The 22,126-nt window shown below is 41.3% G+C and overlaps 1 protein-coding gene across 1 annotated transcript in view; it reads right to left on the bottom strand.

Moving 5' to 3' along the window:
- Window positions 1–259: 259 nt before the first annotated feature.
- LOC122563405 (digestive cysteine proteinase 1-like) overlaps window positions 260–22,126 on the bottom strand; it is a 35,505-nt gene continuing 13,638 nt past the window's right edge. The window contains exons 6-11 of the mRNA XM_087976970.1: window positions 19,996–20,194; window positions 17,510–17,703; window positions 16,198–16,289; window positions 14,171–14,332; window positions 12,925–13,114; window positions 260–603 (exon numbers count right to left, since the gene is read on the bottom strand). Of these exons, the coding sequence (XP_087833096.1) occupies window positions 416–603; window positions 12,925–13,114; window positions 14,171–14,332; window positions 16,198–16,289; window positions 17,510–17,703; window positions 19,996–20,194 (1,025 nt within the window). The 3' untranslated portion in view covers window positions 260–415. The remainder of the gene's footprint in view (window positions 604–12,924; window positions 13,115–14,170; window positions 14,333–16,197; window positions 16,290–17,509; window positions 17,704–19,995; window positions 20,195–22,126) is intronic.

Genomic DNA, 22,126 nt, shown 5'->3' on the forward strand with positions numbered 1-22,126 from the left:
CAGTAAAAGTTAAAACGAAAAAAAAAACACATTCATATCATCAAAACATGAAGTAGTTGTTAATTTCATAAACATTTATTTACTTAAAAAATAACCTGTTAATAATTCTAATACTGTTATGTATTTGTTTCATCGCTACAAACATTTCAACAGAGGTACACAAACTATTCAACATATCTGTATCAGGACATTATTGAACAGCCCCATCATTTTATCAAAACTAGAGAAAAGCTGTAACATAAGGAGCACGCATCGAGTGAAATCTATTCACTTTCAGTAAAAGTTTACTTCGTGTGTATACCAATCTTTTCAGAATACAAACAAAATTAAGACTAAGAAATAAAACATGTTATTATATTAGAAATGTAATCGCAGAAAAGTAACAAATTAAACATTCTGTTGTCTTCATGTGCATTCATTCAAGAACGGCATAAATTGGATCTGTAGTAATTCCGCAGTTGTTGTGTCTCATAGATATCAGAAAATATCCATCATCACCCCAGAATGATGACCAAGAGTTTTTAATGAGCCAATATGGTTCACCATCAAGTATTCCATAACCAACTGCAAGCACAGCATGATCCAGCTCTATCCGTGAATTTTCTGAAATGGTTACATCATAATGCTCAATATGGCTCTGCAACATTAATTAATCTTAAACACAAAGTTTGCTTACTTCCTACACCTTTAGCCCCTCTGCCACAAAGAATTTTACTCAGGACTCAAAGGAATTTGCTCATAATTAATTGTTTCAGAATCTTTGACTGTTCGGAAGAACAGATTCACTAATAAATTTAAACCTATTGTTGAAAGCCAAATCAGGGGCTAGTTTTTAATTAAAATCTGCTTTATTAGTTCAAGACTTTTGTTACAAAAAAAAACTTCCAATTCATGTAGTGGTATCTTGTTCGCCTGGTCACATACTTCGAAATACTGCAACCCAAATAATGTTCCCATTTTCTGGAATAACCCAGCCTCCGTATTCCAACCATTACGGCCATAAGCAACCTTTCAAATCATGATGCAAGCCTTTTAAGTACAGGATTATACTGTGGTTGAACAAGCATGGTTTAATACAGCATGCATCCCAAAACAGTGACTCAGTGACATCAAAACAAAAGGGAAAAACTGAAGATTCTGTGTGAGCAAAACCAACTGGATATTTTTTTTTCTGAATGCAAATAGTTATTTGGCAGTACAGAAATTGACCACTGCTTAAAACAATACATCTTGCTGAAGCTTTGTGTCTTGTACTGATTAAGGGGCTGAAGAGTGGAGCTGGAAAAAGCACAGCAGGTTGAGTGGGATCAGAGGAGCAAGGGAGTCGACCTTTCAGGTCAGAACCTTTCATCAGGACTGATTAAGACAGTCTGGATGTTGAGATACTATATTCCCTTTGTACTGGTATTCTTGTGAAATAATGCTGACAAGTGGAAGATGAAAAGCTTTGACAAAATAAGTCTTTTTACAGCAACACTCAAGTTTTCTGAATATTACCTGGAATTCTGTGGCAATATATACCTAATGGGAATACCAATAAATGTGATGTAACCAGCAGCAGGAACTGGATTAGCTAAAAATGAACATTATATATAAAGAGGTGGGGGTCTCCTTCACATCCAAGCTATAATCTTGGGGGTGAGCTCAATTGTTTGTTTAATTTTAATTCTTCAGCAGACAGGCATTTATTATCAAGCAAGATATCCACCAATCATAAAGAGGAAGGCTTGCTGTATACAGAGTAATGAGCCGAGCCGAGCCTGAAGTGGTGGCCACTGTGAGAGACCGGAGAGGATCAATCAGTGATGCTCTGAAACCTAGGAGAGTCTGGGATCTTGCTTGGACTACACAGGTGGTACCCAGCTGAGGGGCATGGAGTGGAAGGGCAAGTAGAAGGTGAATGCAGGGTAACCTCGAACTGGCATTCAAGAAGGAAGGGACTCCCCCTGCTCCCTTTCTCTGGTCAGTAAACCATAGGAAAAAAACCTGCTGGTTACACATTAGGTCCAGTTCTCCAGCACTGGCTGTTAAATCGTAGCAGCAATAAAGGGCTCACTTCAGGGCCTCAGTTGGCCACGAGTAGGCAACTTACCTGATACCTAGAATGGAGACAAGGAGAAACTTCTTCAACCAGAGTGTTGCCACAGAAGGCTGTGGAGGCCAGGTCATTGAGTATATTCAAGACTGGAGATAGATAAGTACTTGATTGCATTTTTACTCAAATAATAAAGCCCATATCTTATCATCTTCTTTCAGTTGAACCATTGCTATTCTCTTCCCGTACAGGATTTTGCAAAATATAGAAGATTGGTAGTGTGCTGAACTCTTGCTATTGTCAAAGGGATTGAGGGCTACAGGGAGAAAGCGGGAGAATGGGGTTGAGAAACTTGTCAGCCATGATTGAATGGCAGAGCAGACTTGATGGGCTGAATGGCCTAATTTCTGCTCCTATGTCTTATGGTCTTGCCTCTCTTGTTGCTTGTTACATCACGGTAGGGTGGGAACATCAACTGCACAGCATCCTATTCCATGGATCAACCCAGCACCCAGGGGTTCTCTCTAAATCGTGGCCCAATAAAAGGCTGAGGAATTCAGACACTCTGGAGTTTCAGATTTTGGGAGTAACAGCAGGAGACAGTGTGATGTGCCTGAATAAGCAGTATTAGTGCAAGAAATGCCCATCAAAACAATTTTTTTGTTTAATCAAGTGAAGCAGGGAAGACCATACAGTCCATCTGTGTATCTTTATCTGGTTATGACTGAACTGACTTTGGAAGGTTTTTCTTCATTGAATAATATCATATAAAATGTAAATTATTTCTATTTTCCATGAAATCCACATCAGTAAAATAAAACAAAGCATTGCATATGTTGAAGATCTGGAAAACAAAAGAAATTGCTGGAGAAACTCAGCAGGTCTGGTAGCATCAATGGAGTTTTGAGTCCAGTGACCTTTCTTCAGAAGAGTCACACAAATTAAGGTTACCTCTGAACCAGCACTGACTTCGCAGTTGATAGTGTGTGGTTGCCACTTCTCTTAATTTAGACAATCCAATAAAATCTATTCACGACTATAAATCGACAGTCAGACCTTCGGATAATTTTATCTTTTACTTGCCCTATCCACCCAGTAAACCAAAGTCTTCCGTAAACATTAATATTAATGTTTTGAAGTCGATTTTAGATTTTTTAAAATAAATTTTTAAAAGTCATTGCTGTTTCCATTCAGCAATCTGCTTTTCACCTGCAAGTTCACTCTGTAATAATTTGTGAGGGAGAGAGTGAGCATAGTCAGGTGAGATTTGACAATTCTCACACCCTAACATGGATTGCACTTGATAGCTCACTAAAACCAATTGCAAAATCTATAAGAAGCTGGAGTCAGTTAATAAAACAAGTGAATTAAAAAAACCACAATATATAAATTCATGATAGTACCAGTACCTCCTAATTGTCACTTGGGAATAAAGAACTTGAATATTGCTGAAAAGAAAGATACATAGACAAGGATTTTCATTTTGCATTTATCTGGATGTATGCAAACATGCTTAATTTCAAACGATCACAACAATGTTGTGGTTCTGTTTGCCGAGCTGGGAATTTGTGTTGCAGACGTTTCGTCCCCTGTCTAGGTGACATCCTCAGCGCTTGGTAGCCTCCTGTGAAGCGCTTCTGTGATCTTTCCTCCGGCATTTATAGTGGTTTGTCTCTGCCACTTCCGGTTGTCAGTTCCAGCTGTCCGCTGCAGTGGCCGGTATATTGAGTCCAGGTCGATGTGCTTATTGATTGAATCTGTGGATGAGTACCATGCCTCTAGGAATTCCCTGGCTGTTCTCTGTTTGGCTTGTCCTATAATTGTAGTGTTGTCCCAGTCGAACTTATTTTGCTTGTCATCTGCGTGTGTGGCTACTAAGGATAGCTGGTCGTGTCGTTGCGTGGCTAGTTGGTGTTCATGGATACAGATCATTAGCTGTCTTCCTGTTTGTCCAATGTAGTGTTTTGTGCAGTCCTTGCATGGGATTTTAGACAATAGACAATAGACAATAGATGCAGGACTAGGCCATTCAGCCCTTCGAGCCTGCACTGCCATTCAATATAATCATGGCTGATCATTCCTAATCAGTATCCTGTTCCTGCCTTATCTCCATAACCCTTGATTCCACTATCTTTGAGAGCTCTATCCAACTCTTTCTTAAATGAATCCAGAGAGTGGGCCTCCACTGCCCTCTGGGGCAGAGCATTCCACACAGCCACCACTCTCTGGGTGAAGAAGTTTCCCCTGAGCTCTGTCCTAAATGGTCTACCCCGTATTTTTAAGCTGTGTCCTCTGGTTCGGCACTCACCCATCAGTGGAAATATGTTTCCTACTGCCAGAGTGTCCAATCCTTTCATAATCTTATACGTCTCAATCAGATCCCCTCTCAGTCTTCGAAACTCAAGGGTATACAAGCCCAGTCGCTTCAGTCTTTCAATGTAAGGTAATCCTGCCATTCCAGGAATTGACCTCGTGAAACTACGCTGCACTCCCTCAATAGCCAGAATGTCTTTTCTCAAATTTGGAGACCAGAACTGCACACAGTACTCCAGGTGTGGTCTCACCAGGGCCCTGTACAGCTGCAGAAGCACCTCTTTGCTTCTATACTCAATTCCTCTTGTTATGAAGGCCAGCATGCTATTAGCCTTCTTCACTACCTGCTGTACCTGCATGCTTGCCTTCATTGATTGGTGTACAAGAACACCCAGATCTCTCTGTACTGCCCCTTTACATAAATTGATTCCATTGAGGTAGTAGTCTGCCTTCCTGTTCTTGCCACCAAAGTGGATAACCATACATTTATCCTCATTAAACTGCATCTGCCATGCATCTGCCCACTCACTTAACTTATCCAGGTCACCCTGTAATCTCCTAACATCCTCATCACATTTCACCCTGCCACCCAGCTTTGTATCATCAGCAAATTTGCTAATGTTATTGCTGATACCATCTTCTATATCATTAACATATATTGTAAAAAGCTGCGGTCCCAGCATGGATCCCTGCGGTACCCCACTGGTCACTGCCTGCCATTTCGAAATGGAGCCGTTTATCACTACCCTTTGTTTCCTATTAGCCAACCAATTTTCAATCCAATCTAGTACTTTGCCCCCAATACCATGCGCCCTAATTTTACTCTAACCTCCTGTGTGGGACTTTATCAAAAGCTTTCTGAAAGTCCAGTACACTACATCTACTGGATCTCCCTCATCCAACTTCAGAGTTACATCCTCAAAATATTCAAGAAGATTAGTCAAGCATGATTTCCCCTTCATAAATCCATGCTGACTCTGTCCTCTCCTGTTACTACTATCCAGATGTGCAGTAATTTCATCCTTTATAATAGACTCCAGCATCTTTCCCACCACTGAGGTCAGACTAACTGGTCTATAATTTCCTGCTTTCTCTCGCCCACCTTTCTTAAAAAGTGGTATAGCATTAGCCACCCTCCAATCCTCAGGAACCGACCCGAATCTATTGAACTCTGGAAAATAATCACCAACGCATCCACGATTTCCCGAGCCACCTCCTTCAGTACTCTGGGATGCAGACCATCAGACCCCGGAGACTTATCAACCTTCAGACCTAACAGTCTCTCCAACACCAAATCCTAGCAAATATAAATTCCCTTAAGTTCAGGTCCTTCAGCCACTGTTACCTCAGGGAGATTGCTTGTGTCTTCCCCAGTGAACACAGATCTGAAGTACCCATTTAATTCCTCTGCCATTTCTTTGTTCCTAGTAATATATTCCCCTGTTTCTGTCTTAAAGGGCCCAATTTTAGTCCTAACCATTTTTTTGCCTTGCACATACCTAAAAAAGCTTTTAATATCCTCCTTAATATTCTTGGCCAGTTTACCTTCGTACCTCATTTTTCCTCTGCGTATTTCCTTCTTAGTAATCCTCTGTTGCTCTTTAAAAGCTTCCCAGTCCTCAGTTTTCCCACTAATCTTAGCTATGTTATACTTTTTCTCTTTTAACTTTATATGTTTCTTTACTTCCCTCATCAGCCACGGCCGCCCATGCCTCCTCCTGGGATCTTTCTTCCTTTTAGGAATGAACTGATCCTGCAACTTCTGCATTATACACAGAAATATCCGCCATTGTTCCTCCACAGTCATCCTTGCTAAGGTATTGCACCATTGAACTTTGGCCAGCTCCTCCCTCATAGCTCCATAGTTCCCTTTATTCAACAGAAGTACTGTCACTTCTGACTGTACCCTCTCCCTCTCAAATTGCAGATTGAAGCTTATTGTATTATGGTCACTACTTCCCAATGGCTCCTTCACTTCGAGGTCTCTGACCAATTCTGGTTCGTTACAAAATACCAGATCCAGAATTGCCTTCTCCCTGGTCGGCTCCAGCACCAGCTGCTCTAAGAATCCATCTCTGAGGCACTCCACAGAGTCTCTTTCTTGAGGCCCAATACCATCCTGATTCTCCCAGCCTACCTGCATATTAAAATCCCCCATAACAACTGTAGTGACATCTTTACGACAGGCCAATTTCAGCTCCTGATTTAACTTACATCCGACATCCAGACTACTGTTTGGGGGCCTGTAGATGACTCCCAAGAGGGTCTTTTTACCCTTAGTATTTCGAAGCTCTATCCACACTGACTCTTCATCCCCTGTCTATATGTTCCCCCGCGCAAGGGACTGAATATCGTCCCTTACCAACAAGGCCACCCCACTCCCTCTGCCCATCAGTCTGTCCTTACGATAGCACGTGTATCCTTGAATATTCATTTCCCAGGCCCTGTCCACTTGAAGCCACGTCTCAGTTATCCCCAAAATATCGTATCTGCCAATTTCCAAAAGAGCCTCAAGCTCATCCATCTTATGTCTAATGTTTCATGCATTCACGTATAGTATTTTTAATTTGTTACTGCTCTCACCCTTCCCATCAACCCTTATTTCACTCAACCTTACAGCATGATGCCTTTCCGAGTTTTCTGCCTCATTGATACAGTTGTCTTTCTTGACATCTCTTGTTCTAACTTTCCCTTCAATTTCCTTTTTTGTACATTACATTGGTTTTGCTCATGCTGGGTATCGGGTCCTTTGTTCTGGTGAGTTGTCTGAGAGTGGCTGTTGGTTTGTGTGCTGTTATGAGTCCTAGTGGTCGCAGTAGTCTGGCTGTCAGTTCGGAAATGCTCTTGGTGTATGGTAGTGTGGCTAGTCCTTTGGGTTGCGGCATGTCCTCGTTCCATTGTCTTTCCTTCGGCATCTGTTGATGAAATTGCGCGGGTATCAGTTTTTGGCAAATAATTGTAGAGGTGTTCTTCTTCCTCTTTTTGCAGTTCTGGTGTACTACAGTGTGTTGTGGCCCTTTTGAACAGTGTCTTGATGCAACTTCTTTTGTGTGTGTTGTGGTGGTTGCTTTCATAGTTCAGGACTTGGTCTGTGTGTGTGGCTTTCCTGTATACCTTTGTGGTGAATTCTCCGTACCATCACGTCTAGGAATGGGAGTTGGTTGTCCTTTCCTTCCTCTCTAGTGAATCGGATTCCTGTGAGTGTGGCGTTGATGATCCGGTGTGTGTTCTCTATTTCTGTGTTTTTAATGATTACAAAGGTGTCATCCACATATCTGACCCAGAGTTTGCGGTAAGACTGTTTGTTCTCATCTTTGCATTACTGTTTCTGCTGAGTCCAGAGATGGGTGAGCCCTTGGATGTGCTGTTGATTTGTTCATATATTTGATTGTTGAATGTGAAGTGTGTTGTGAGGCAGTAGTTTGAGTATGCTGTCTTTGTTGATAGGTTCAACGTCCTGTTGTCTGTTCTGTATGTCCAGCAGGTTGGCTATTGTTTCTCTGGCTAGGGTTTTGTCGATAGAGGTGAACAGTGCCGTTACATCGAATGAGACCATAGTTTCTTCCTTGTCTATGTGTATATTTCTGATGATGTCCAAGAATTCCTGTGTTGACTGTATAGAGTGTCTGGATCCGCTGATCAGGTGTTTCAGTTTCTGCTGTAGTTCTTTAGCCAGTTTGTGTGATGGTGTCCCTGGTAGTGATTACTATGGGTCTGAGTGGGATGTCTGGTTTGTGCACTTTAGGTAGTACATAGAATCTCGGGGTGTTGTTGCTTTCAGGTTTCATTCTTTGTAGGTCAAACCTGGTTATCTGTCCGTTTTTTTGTAGGTTCCTCAGTGTGTTGTTTATCCTATTGGTGAGCTGTGGGGTGGGGTCAAACTCCCTCTTTTGGTAGGTGTTGGTATCTGCAAGTAGTTGTTGCGCTTTTTGGATGTACTCTGCTTTGTCCAGGATGACCGTCATTCTGCCTTTGTCTGCTGGTAGTATGATTATGTTCTTATCGTTTCTTAGTGATTTTAGTGCTTCCCTCTCCTTGGTGTCGAGGTTATGTGTTTGTCTTTTCCTTGTTATCAGGGGTATGATACTTTGTCTCACTGTTTGTTGTGTCTCTTCTGTCAGTCCATTGTTTCTGAGTGTGCATTCTAGTGCTGCTAGGAAGTCTGCTGTCTTGGCGTCCCTGTGGTTGTAGTTGAGTCCCTTGGCCAGTATTGTTCTTTCTGTGTCTGTGAGCTGTCTGTGGGAGAGGTTTCTAACCCAGGTGTGTGTTGTGGTGTCCTCTCTGTTGTGTGTTAGTTTGGCCATGTTTTCTTTGAGTGCCGTTTTTTTGCGGTCTGTGGTCCTGTTCTGTCCTATGGCGACGGCCTGGTCCAGGTCCGGGTCCATTCCTAATTGGTGGTTTTTGAAATTAACGATTTTTGGTGCGCAATTTCTTGTCTGTATTTGTGAAGTCTGTTGTGAGCGTCTGTAATCATTGCCTGGATCATCCTGAATCCATTCTGCCTGGCCGTGTCCCTGGCTTGTGGGTTGTTGACTGGTGGTTTGTAAGTGACACATGGTGGAAGGATTCGATTCTTTCAGCATTCGTGCAGGAACCGGAGTTGTTCGTATGTGATGCTTAGGCGGTTGGCACAGGATTCCCATTTCCTGGCTTGTCTTAGCGTCTCTCGCCCGTACGAAGGAGCCAATACCCAGCATGAGCAAAACCAATGTAGTGTATAAAATCCCATGCAAGGACTGCATAAAACATTATATAGAACAAACAGGAAGACAGCTAACGATCCGCATCCATGAACACCAACTAGCCACGAAACGACACGACCAGCTATCCTTAGTAGCCACACACGCAGATGACAAGCAACATGAATTCGACTGGGACAACATTACTATTATAGGACAAGCCAAACAGAGTACAGCCAGGGAATTCCTAGAGGCATGGCACTCATCCATAGACTCAATCAATAAGCACATCGACCTGGACCCAATATACCGACCACTGCAACGGACAGCTGGAATTGACAACTGGAAGTGGCAGAGACAAACCACTATAAATGCCGGAGGAAACATCACAGAAGCGCTTCACAGGAGGCTCCAAAGCACTGAGGATGTCACCTAGACAGGGGACGAAACGTCTGCAATTCAAATTCCCAGCTCGGCGAACAGAACCACAACAACAAGCATCCGAGCTACAAATCTTCTCCCAAACTTTGATTACAACAATTTATATCACACGGAAAACCAATTGGTAAGTCAATTCTGATTAGCCAAGTGTTTGCCATGGAGGAAGCAACAGGAAGCTCTCCAAATATATTTATATACTTGTTAAGCGATTCAATCTGAAAAATTGCATTTTTACTCCTAAATAATAAAGCTCATATTTTATCTTCTTTCACCTGAACCATTGCTATTCTCTTTTCATACAGGCTTTTGGAAGATATAGAAGTTTGGTAGTGTGCTGAACTCTCGCAATTTTTCTTTCTCTCTATCAGACCCATATGGATCGATTTTAATACTGTCACACAGTCTGATCAGTCTACATTGCTGCCTACCTCCGATAATCTTTCAACTCCTTACTCAAGAATCTGTTTACATTAACCTGAAAAATATTTGAAAATTCTGCTTCCATGTGCTTTCAGAAGAACAGTTCCAAAAACTCTCAATCCTCTGTGGGAAAAGTAATCCTGCTTCGGTCTTAAATGGGAAATCCACTATTTTGAAACAGTAGCACTTGACTCTCCTACAAAAGGAAATATCCCTTTCACATCTACCCTGTCAAGATATGATAAATGTGCTAAACACAGACTGTTAATGCATTGTGAGTGCTCCATTATGAGTACAATCACAAAATTAATATATTTTATGGAAAATTGTATTAAGTTTGGCTGGACATGAAAAACAATTATTGAGAAGATATAGGTTTGACTGTATCCTTTCTTTTGAAATCTTGAATATTTGACATTACCCAGGGACGCTTCTTCTACTTTCATTAACTTGTACAATTTTAACTTTCCAAACAGACTGGAACTGCCATGGTGTTAAGGGCTTGGATGGAGAGGAAGTTGTTAAGTGTGCACAAGAAACTTGACCTATTCTTGGGAAATAAAGCAGGTCAGGTGACTGTGGTGTCAGTGGGAGAGCACTTTGGGGCCAGTGACTATAATTTAATTAGTTTTTTAAAAACTAATGGAAAATAATAGATCCAATCTAAAAGTTAAAGTTCCAAATTGGAGGAAGGCCAATTTGGATGATATTAGGCAAGAACTTTCAAAAGTTGTTTGGGCACACATGTTCGCAAGTAAAGAGACAGCTGGAAAGAGGGAAGCCTTCAATAATGAGAGTCCAAAGACAGTATATTCCTGTTAGGGTGAAGGGTGAAGCTGGTAAGTGTAGGGAATGCTGGATGATTAAAGGAATTAAGTGTTTAGTGAAGAGAAAGAAGGAAGCATATGTCAGGTATTGACAGCAGAGATCGACTGAATCCTTACAAGAGTATAAAGGCCGTAGGAGTACATTTAAGAGGGAAATCTGGAGAGCAAAAAGGGGATGTGAAATAGCTTTGGCAGATAGAGTTAGGAGAATACAAATGGATTCTACAAATACATTAAGGACAAAAGGGTAACTAGGGAGGGAATAGAGCCCCTTAAAAAAAAAATCAGCAAGGTAGCCTATGTGTGGAACCACAGGAGATGGGGAGATACTAAATGAGTATTTTGCATCAGCATTTACTGTGAAGGAGGATGTGGAAAATATAGAACATGGAGAAATAAATAGTGACATCTTGAAAAATATCCATATTACAGTGTAGGTGGTGCTGGCTGTCTTAAAACGTGTAAAGGTGAATAGACCCCCAGGACCTGATCAGGTATACCCTATAGCTCTGTAGAAAGATAGGAGAAGTGATTGCTGGACCCCTTGCTGAGATATTTGTATCATCGATAGCCACAGATGAGGTGCCGGAAGACTGGTCATTGGCTAATGTGGTGCCACTATTTAAAGTGTTAAGGAAAAGCCAGGGAACTATAGACCAGTGAGCTTGACCTTGGTGGTGGGCAAGTTGTTGGAGGGAATCCTGAAGGACAGGATTTACATGAAATTGGATAAGGACTGATTAGGGACAGTTAACTTGGCTTTTTGCACAGGAAATTATGTCTCACTAACTTCATTGAGTTTATTGAAAAAGTAACGAAGACGATTGATGAGGGCAGAGCTGTAGACGTGATTAAATGGATTTCAGTGAGGCATTCAACAAGGTTCCTCATGGTAGACTGGTTAGCAAGGTTAGATCACATGGAATACAGGGAGAACTAGCCATTTGGATACAGAACTGGCTTGAAGATATAAGATAGACAGTGGTGCTGGTAGAGGGTTGTTTTTCAGACTGGAGGCCTGTGACCAGTGGTGTGCCACAAGCATTGCTGCAGGGTCCACTGATTTTCATCATTTATATAAATGATTTGGATGTGAACATAAGAGATATAGTTAGTAAGTTTGCAGATAACATCAAGATTGGAGGTGTTGTGGACAGCGAAGAAGGTTACCTTGGAATATAACGTGACCTTGATCAGATGGGCCAATGGACCAATGAGTGGCAGATGGACTTTAATTTAGATAAATGTGAGGTGCTGCATTTTGGAAAAGGAAATCAGGGCAGGACTTAATGGTAAGGTCCTGGGGAGTGTTGCTGAACAAAGCGACCTTGGAGTGCAGGTTCATAGTTCCTTGAACATGGAGTCCCAGGTAGATAGGATAGTGAAGAAGGCTTTCCTTTATTGGGAGGTCATGTTGTGGCCATACAGGACATTGATTCAGCCACTGTTGGAATATTGCGTGCAATTCTGGTCTCCTTCCTATCGGAAAGATGTTGTGAAACCTGAAAGGCTTCAGAAAAGATTTACAAGGATAAGGAGATTCCTAAAATCATGAGGGTTATGGATAGGGTTGGGGGGGGGGGGGGGGGGGGGGATCTAAAACTAGAGGGCAGAGGTTTAAGGTGAGGGGGAAAGATTAAAAAAAAGGGCCTAAGGGTCAACTTTTTCCACACACAGGGTGGTGTGTGTATGGAATGACTTGTCAGAGGAAGTGGTGGAGACTGGTACAATTACAACTTTTAAAATGCATCTGGATGGGTATATGAATAGGAAAGGTTTAGGAGAGATATGGACCAAGTACTGGCAAATGGGACTAGATTTATATAGGATACCTGTCGACATGGATGAGTTGGACTGAAGGATCTGTTTCTGAGCTATATATTTCTATGACATGGAAGTAAATTAACTCTCTTTCTCTGCCTTTCTCTCTGGGCTCCATTCCCAACTATCCTCTCATTCTTTCTCCCCCAACATTCTGTCATCAAGATAAATACCACATTTTTCTGAATTCTGTCAGTTCTGATGAAGGGTCATTAAACTCAAAACGTTAACTCTGTTTTCAGTCCACAGATTCTACCAGACCTGCTGAGTTTCTCTAGCATTTTCTGTTTTGTTTCAGATTTGCAGCATCTGGAGTTTTTTGTTTTATATTATTATGAAAGTAGATTACTTTCCTTAGCTTGTATAATAAGAAAGTTAAAATACTTACTACACTTTGGCTCATAATAAACTCCATGGCTATAAAATCTAAAGGACTTATGTGAAGCATCCATCCCAACAGCCACTGGCCCATTTTTAAAGATGGCCATTTTTAATGCTTCTCTTCTTCCTGATGTGACATTGACGTAGCTTTTCAGCTTGGCCGTGAAGACAGATTGGTTATAGTGGCAGAATCCATTCTGTACAGAGTAAAAACAGGAAGTTTAAAATTGATTGCAAATTGAAATTGTAAAAACAATTTCAAACATTTCTGGGTATAGCAGTCATCATCTGAAGACAATGTGGGCTTTCAATTACTTAAAAGTTGAATGTTCTTATTTCTTGAAGGGTCATTCATTCTGTTGGAAATCAGAAGCACTGTCTCAGCAAATATATTTGTTAAACAGAAATTAAAACAAAATCCTAGAAGGGTTTCAACAGTTGACGAGGGAAACAGAGTTAACGTTTCAGGTGAACAAAAATGTCAGGTCTGAAGTTTCTGCTTTTATTTTAGATCCCCAGAATTCAACTGACCATTGACCTTTCTTCCAATCCACTCCTTACTCAATGATACTACATAGAAAGTAAACTATAACATTATTCTCAGTGTTAAATAATATTACTCTTCAAAAAGCAGCAAAATACTTCAGTAAAGCTGCATAGACATGGTGAGTTTAATATTGTTGTTTCACAATTATTAGATTAAATTAAATCTTCCTTAATGTTTAGAATCTCACAGTAAGTCAATAAAGCAGTGTTCTTCAAAGGTTCCTCTTTTCCAATTTTGTTGTGCAAAATATTTACATTTCACACCAAGATGCTCGTGCACAGAGAACAGAGGTCCATAAAACTGGGCAGCTGATTTCTCATCTTGCTGCTTATAACTTGCATCACGTGGGCTCAGTTAGATGCAGAGACCAAGCAAAAATCTGAAATTCTTGATACAGAGTTTCAGGTCTGGATTTTCAAGGGATCCAAATTGCTTCAGAAGCACAGTTGCTTTTAACACTATTGCAGAAAAACAAACTCATCAGAAAACTCTTGAATTCTCTATTCCAGAAGATTGTGGAAGCTCAACATTTTGAGTACACTTAAAGTTAATGTCGACAAATCTTTGAATACCATTGGTGTAAAGGCTTCTGAGAAAGTGTGAATTAAAAGGCATAGACACTTTGGATTTGCCATGATCATATTAAATGGTGTAGCAGGCTCTTATGGGCTGAATGGCCTACTCCTATTCCTAATACAGTACTCACCTGTCCCAGATAAGAACCATACGATTCTGCAGTTGCAATTCCACCATGTTTGATCATCCATTCATATGCTCGCCATTCTTCCCCTCCATCACAGGCAGCATTTCCAAAACCCCACGTACAATCAAGTAACATTTGCTGAGACAGTGGGACTAAAGATCCTGTCTGAAGGGAAACATAATCTAAGTTTACAGCAACAATGCCAAAAAGGATTGAAAACAATTAAATACTCATTGTCTATGTTAACAAACTTATTACAAGATCATGAAGGAAGCTAGCACTGACACTGGCTTGATTTACTCTGTAAACTAAATGCAAGGGTTTAATAGAACACCATTACTCAATAAAAATAGTCTCTGACCATTTATTACTTTTCAATTAATTGTTAAACTGATCGTAAATAACTCCCAGAAAAATAAGAAACTGGAGCAGTCGAAGTGTTTGAAAATGCAGTCATATTTTTTGTAAAACGGAAAAGGAATTTTAAGGCTTTTATACTTAATTTCACACTGTCCCTCTACAATATTTACTCTAAGACCGGCTTAAAAATAGTACCAAAGCACAAAGGCCAATTTTCTGTCTGGAATAATATCACCAAATTTAAGGGAGACATTTTCATACTGATCTTCTTGAAATGTTGAGAGAGTCATTCGTCTGGGTCCTGTTTCAAACAAGGCAATGCTGAACTGTTCAAATCTTTCCGTGCCTCGAGTATCAGGCGTCAGTAAGGCTTACTCTGTAACTCTCTTGAAGGCAATGTTCATCAATTGTGCATTGGGATAACCTTATCCTCATCTTTGTTCCTCCATGCAAAGCAGCTGCTTGCTTTCGTTTGCAAATATTGGTGTGTCTCAGATGCTAGCTTCTCACTATTTGTAGTTCAAAACCAGTTCACACACAGAATGAGATGAAAGTCTCACGTACACTGAGAAAGAAAAAAGCTGGAGTTTACAGCCCAGCCCCCACCACACAGCTGTTTGGTGATGTGGCAGGGGCATGTACCTGATCCAATACCTGCCCACCTAACCCTAATCCGAACCCCATAAAAACAACAGACAGGCAGTCCACTATCTTCTTAAAATTGGAAATTGAGCTTGTTAACAGGCCCATTTACCCAGACATTACGCTGTACAGACCATAATACAGATGGCAAGGCAGTAGGCTAAGCATAAAAACTGTTGGTAGGAAGGAGAATTGGTGACATGGTCTATTCTAAGAGGAGCCTGGCGCAAATTCAACGTAACCCCTGCTCCCAACACCTTGGACGTCACCTCCAGCTTTGTGGCTTTCCATCTTGCTGCCAAAACCTTCTCTACCTTTCTGCAATCCCACCCCAACCAAACACATAACTTATCTCTGGGATTCATGTCATTTTGATACAGGAGCCCCCTTGCAGTCCCAGCAGTGACCACTCCGGAGTTCATTCAGCAGCCAGCTCATCCCAGCGTTGGACTGTCTTCCATTCAGGGGGCAGCCCTTAGCTCTTTACGGCTGCAGTGGCGTGGCTTCTTTAAAATTCAACCCAAGAGAATAGCAAATAAAACTGCCCAACTTGGCATTGAGGGGTCATTCTGTTGCAGAGATCGTAGGCTTATCATAATAGCGTGTGACTAGAGAACAACAATAATCAAACTAATCCTGGAGAATCCTAGCCAAATCACTAGAGGATATAAAATAATTGCTTCCATTCAATGAAATCACAGTCTTGTTTGCGTTAAATGGGAATGATGTTGGACCAAATTATGCAATAGCTAATGAAATTCCTGTGGCTGGGTCACACAGACTTCAAATCCTAATTCAGACCATCAATACTGTCAGTTCGGATCTAGCCCTAGGTTAAACCATTGCTTAGATATTTTACTGTTTTCCAAATTTTAATAGAGCAATAGAGAAACATGCTGTGCTATGGGGAAAAAAGCAGAGAAGGGAGAGAAATTGGATTTCAAAGACTTGGCAAAAGCATTAAGGGTCCTCATGGGCTGTACCATTCTCGGATAACTATTGTAGTACTTTGCAAACACATCATTCACCTTCAGAAAGAGTGCTCCTTCTATATTTCCAGTTGAACTAAAACTCCAACAGGATCCACACAGAGCTTGATCTTTTACAGGGGTCACAGCACCTTGAAGATATACAAGATTCAAAGTCAAGTTCATAAATCATTCCTTTGAATTAATTGGTTGTATCTGAATAATGCTGGGCAAGCAATTGAGAACCTCCTAAAAATTCACTTTTCAAAAATAAGATGTTTTATTAATTGATCTTGAGACATGTACAAAAAACGAGGATGGTGAGTAATGACTTTTGGAGACTGCCTGTTTGGAAGGACCCTGAAGAGTTGAGCAAAATCAAAAAGCTCAGCTTCCAGAGAAACCAGAGGCCAGTAAATCCTTCAGCTTCTCAGTCCACTGCCTTCACCTGTAGAAAATGTGACACATAGTCCATGTCCTCCATGCAATACTGAACACAGAGTGGACCATCAAGGTACAAACCATCAGGATATGGAAGTCTTACAAAAGAACAGCGAAGGGACTTGGGACTGAATTTTCACTCAGTGACCATGCCAGAACAGGGACCAGAATGCTTTAAAAATGATTCATGGGATCTCAGTTCCAAGAGCATTCCCATCACTAGCAACTTTTACAGAGTACAGGTAGACAGCCCATGGGTAGACTCCTAACCTTTCCATCATGTGTGTCTTAAACATCACACGACACCAGGTCATAGTCCAACAGGTTTAATCACTTTAGCAACTTAATCACTTAAAAACGTAACAGCAATCTAGGTTTGTTCAATGCATCACATCAGTTGTATGACACTTTGATCTTTTACTATAAATTCTGTGTCCTGTGATCCTGCCCCACTAGCTACCTGATGAAGGAAAGCTTGTACTTTCAAGTAAACCTACAGGAATATAACATGGTATCTGGTGACTGTAAACATTGCCCACCCCAGTCCAACACTGGCACCTCCACATAAAGGAGGGACGGGAGAAATGGAGCATTTCAGTGCCCCCTTCCCAATTCTGATTGAGTCAGGCTGCCGTATGAAGGAGAGCTGGCTCACAACCCTTTATTGGAGTCACAAACACTTTCGCAAATAAATTCAGAAGGTCAAATGCCATAATGGAAATCTACAGAGTATGTTAAGAATGTTTTTTTAATACAGTAATTAATGATAAGGCTTTGTTCTTGAAAAGTAGGTAACAACTGAATTGACCATCAGTGGAAAAGGATTCAGACACAATTGAATACATTATCCAATGTACAAAATGCTCTTATGCATTGATTTTCTTCAAACAAGGCATTTGCATTAGCTACACAAAGGGAGAAAGTCCCATACCATATAATCTCCAGTCTAAACTGGGAGGTGGCACAATTGATTTGTAAAGCTCTGTGGGAAAGGGCTGCCCATTGTTCAGTGTGGTACTCTTCAGTCTTCCATTCAGTACAGATACCTCATTTATTGTTCGGTCAGTCAAGTGATTAATTTCCAATTTGAAGGTCAGGTTTCTCCGATTCATTGAATGAATGTATCTGAAAAATAAAATCATAAACACAACACAAAAGAACACAGAACACTGGGCGGCACGGTGGCCCAGTGGTTAGCACTGCTGCCTCACAGCGCCAGAGACCTGGGTTCAATTCCCGCCTCAGGCGACTGACTGTGTGGAGTTTGCACATTCTCCCCGTGTCTGCGTGGGTTTTCTACGGGTGCTCCGGTTTCCTCCCACAGTCCAAAGATGTGCAGGTCAGGTGAATTGGCCATACTAAATTGCCCGTAGTGTTAGGTAAGGGGTAAATGTAGGGGAATGGGTGGGTTGCGCTTCGGCGGGTCGGTGTGGACTTGTTGGGCCGAAGGGCCCGTTTCCACACTGTAATGTAATCTAAAAAAAAACTGCACAGGGATTGAACAGCTCAGTTGCTAGTGATCTAGCTTGGTGCCATTTGACACCTTGGCCTGGACAGTTTGTTTTAAAATTCTGACCAATTCTACTTTTGTATATCTTTGTGGTTTAACAGCCAGGTATGAGAAAGCAAGTACCGCACAGCAGAATATATGCAAAATAGTACATATTTTCTATTGTCCTTGTGCATGGATTCCTACTATTTCTGATAGCACTTTGGATATTCATCCTTAGATTGAGTGTGTTGCTGGTGAAGCCTGAATGTATTCCCCATCAATAAAAGCCCTCCCCCACTGATCTCAAAAACTACACCTTCCCCCACTGATCTCAAAACATCTGCTGATTGTTTGAATTTTCTTCTCTTCATTCATAATTTGGACCTCTTCCATTGATAATGGTCATACGCTAAATGGAAACAATCATTGGAGATTCAGAATAAATTCAAACTTGTTATTCATAATAATTCAAGTAATTTGTATTTGCTAGAGGCTTTAGAATTTGTCCAATTATTTTCACATAGATAGCATCCCAAGCAGCAGATGTCTCTCACAATTAGTCTATAATTTTATGTTGGCTACCCATAAACTGATATTCTTCTTTCAAGGCTGTAACTACACAATCTCAGACTCTAATTTCAATGGTCTGAGAATGCAGGTGGTTACTCATGCAAGGTTACTGGGTACCACATTAATGCATGACAATTTTTTGCCTTGTAATTTGCTCAAGAATTTACAGTAACGTCATAGAGTCATAGAGATATACAGCACAGAAACAGACTCTTTGGTCCAACTTGTCCATGCTGACCAGATATCCCAATGCAATATAGTCCCACCTGCCAGCACCTGGCCCATATCCCTCCAAACCCATCCAGATGCCTTTTAAATGTTGCACTATTTCTAGCCTCCACCACTTCCTCTGGCAGCTCATTCCACACACGCACTACCCTCTGAGTGAAGAAGTTGCCTCTTAGGTCTCTTTTATATCTTTCCTCTCACCCTAAACCTATGCCCTCTAGTTCTGGACTCCCCCAACCCCAAGGAAAAGACTTTTTCTGTTTATCCTTGTTGGACACCAATGGTTATATGCTGCCAACTTGCTTTTTTTGGAATATTGGTCATGTGAGAGTTGAGAAAACACAACCTGGTCTGCTGGATAGCTTTAGCCATCTGGACATAGAGCCAATGTCATTAAAGTCAATGTTGCAGAGGTTTTGCTCAAATACTTTTGAAGCTGCTTTCGAGAAAGCACCAGTATTTGTTCAATGGTTTCCCTAATGAATCTGGAGGATGTGGCAGAGAAGCTGGTGATGGAATTTCTTTAGTGCTTTAAGATTTTGTTGTTACACAGTCTTGGTCTCACTGCAGTATAGCAGACAGACAACAACAGCAGATTTGTATATTGGGACATCTGTTGATTGGTGGAGATCCTTCTTGTCAAAACAGAAGTCAGAAAGTAGCTAAAGGTCAAGCACAAAAATTTGGAGCCATGTACAGGCCAGACTAGGTAAGGACAGCAGATTTCCTTCCCTAAAGAACATGAATGAACTAGATGTTTCTTTTGACAATCCAATAGTTTGATGATTTGCCATTAATGAAATTGAAATGCATTCCATCAATTAAATCCCCAGCTGCCATGGTAGAATCTGAATTCTTGGATGTAGATCAATGCAACAAGCTTTTGAATGTCCAACAGTATTAGTTTTGATTGACAGTGATGTGAAAAACTGAACTGTTAACCCCATCCTCTAGAATCAGGGGCACAGTTTAAGGATAGGACACAGGCCATTTAGGACTGAGAAGAAGAGAAATTTCTTCACCAGTGTTGAAAGGGTAAATGGCTTACTCCTATTTCCATGTTTAAATTAAGCCTTTGTGAAATAATGCTTAGTTTTGATGACAATCACACAATGATAATCAATTACCTCATGTTGTGAGTAAATGTTGTTTTTCTCATCTCATGCTCCAGGTCATCTTTCTCGTAGTCCCTATTAAATTTCTTCTTGTAATACTTGAACAAGTCATGTGTCCTATTATCTTGGTCACTGTCAATTAAATCCTGAATGGGATTGGCCACAATTCTGTGTTCTGCTGCAGGACCAGGAAAACTTTCACAAGACAAACCTGTGATAATTTATACAAGTATGCGTTAGTGTCTAGTCATTATTTATCGGCCAGAATTAAGCATTGGCGGTAGGGGTCTCATCCACTGTTTGGAAACAACTGAAGGACTTGCCTCATTTCCAAGGGGAAAGGCCCAATGGAATAAAGTATGTGACCATCTCTGGGCCATTCCTGAAACCTTTCTCACTTCCAGCTACTGGCAGCTGCTAGCCAATCAGAACCTGGCAGCTCTCCACTATATAGAAACATATCAAATAGCAGCAGGAGTTGGCCATTCAGCTCTTTGAGCTTGCTCCACTATTCAACAGGATTGTGGCTGATCATCCAACTCAATACCCTGCGATCCCCCCCCCGCCACCCCGATACTCTTGATCCCTTCAACCAACAACTACATTTAACTCCTTCTTTAAAAACAGTCAATGTTTTGGCCTTAACTGCTTTCTGTGGCTGAGAATTCTGCAGGTTCACCACACTCGGTGTGAAGACATTTTTCCTCATCTCAGTCTTACAGGTGGTGCTACTGGGAGTGCTGGCTGCTGTTGGTAATGCATCTTAGGAGAGGCCTGGGATTGTCAAAGGAACATAAGCTAGAGACGAGCAAGGCTAGGATGGGGGAATGGAGAGCTCTCAGTGACTCCCTTTCTCCCTGATGCAGAGGTGCTTTGATTGGGCACAGAGCACCCTGATAGTGACAGCCTGTTCCATCACTGGTTGATATCCAGCAACTTCAGGGTGAGACCCTTAAATGGTCACTTCACGGCCACAACTGGCCTCTACAATCTTTGTCTTGCACCATCCTCACCCTCCCTCCCCAGAGCTTGTCCAAGGTGTGGGTTTTTTTCTTTATTAATTCATGGGATGAGGGTGTCACTGACTAGGTAGCATTTATGGTCCATCCCTAGTTGACCAGAGGGCAGTTAAGAGTCAACCACATTGCTGTGGGTCTGGAATCACATGTAGACCAGACCAGGTAAGGATGGCAGCTTCCTTCTCTAAAGGACATTAGTGAACCAGATGGGGTTTTCTGACAATCAACAAAGGATTCATGGTCAGCATTAGATTCTTAACTTTAGATATTTATTGAATTTAAATTCTACCATCTGCCATGGCAGATTTGAACCCGGGTCTCCAGGACATTATCTGTGTCTCTGGATTAATAGTCCAGCAATAATACCACTAGGCCGTCACCTCCCCATGAGGGCACACAGAATTAAATTCCGCTCGTGTTCAACATTCCAACTACTATACAAGTTATTTCACTTGTGAAACACGTTGCTTAAAAATTCATTCATGGGACATGGGTGTTTTTGGTGAGGTCAGCATTTAATGTCCATCCCTACTTGCCTTTGAACAGGGTGGCAAGGCCTTTTAGAGGGCAGTTAAGAGTTGACTACATTGCCCTGGATCTGGAGTCACATGGAGGCCAGCTCAGGCAGATTTCCCTCCCTATAGGACATTATTGAACCACAATCGGTGGGTCCTCATGGCCACCATTGCAGAGACTAGCTTTCAAATGTAAACTTCACCAGCTGCTATGGGTAGGCTTGGGTTCAAATCCCACAAAGTCTTAGCCCAAGACTCTGATTTACAAGTGTCTCTTGTACATACAAAAAGTCTTTACGAGATATCCTGTAAACTACTGTTTACATGGTTTTGGTTTTGATGTTCTAAACCCTTCTCATTCAGCAATTAAATATTAAAATTGTGTGGGTGGGGAAGAAAATAGGCAGTTAATCTGTAAAAGTCATTCTTTATGCTACAATTTGTTATGTTTAATGTAAATAAAGGAAAGCTTATCCCAAAATGATTCTATTTATTTCACTAATGACTTCAAAATGATCCTGTAAATATGCTTGTAATTTTCTTTCATTCATTCAGAGGATGCCAGCAGTGCTGGCGAGGTCAGCATTTATTGCCCATCCCTAATTGCCC

The sequence above is a fragment of the Chiloscyllium plagiosum genome, unplaced genomic scaffold, assembly GCF_037043375.1.
Source record: "Chiloscyllium plagiosum isolate Xiang-an unplaced genomic scaffold, Cpla_swu_hap1 HiC_scaffold_30, whole genome shotgun sequence".
Lineage (NCBI taxonomy): Eukaryota > Metazoa > Chordata > Chondrichthyes > Orectolobiformes > Hemiscylliidae > Chiloscyllium > Chiloscyllium plagiosum.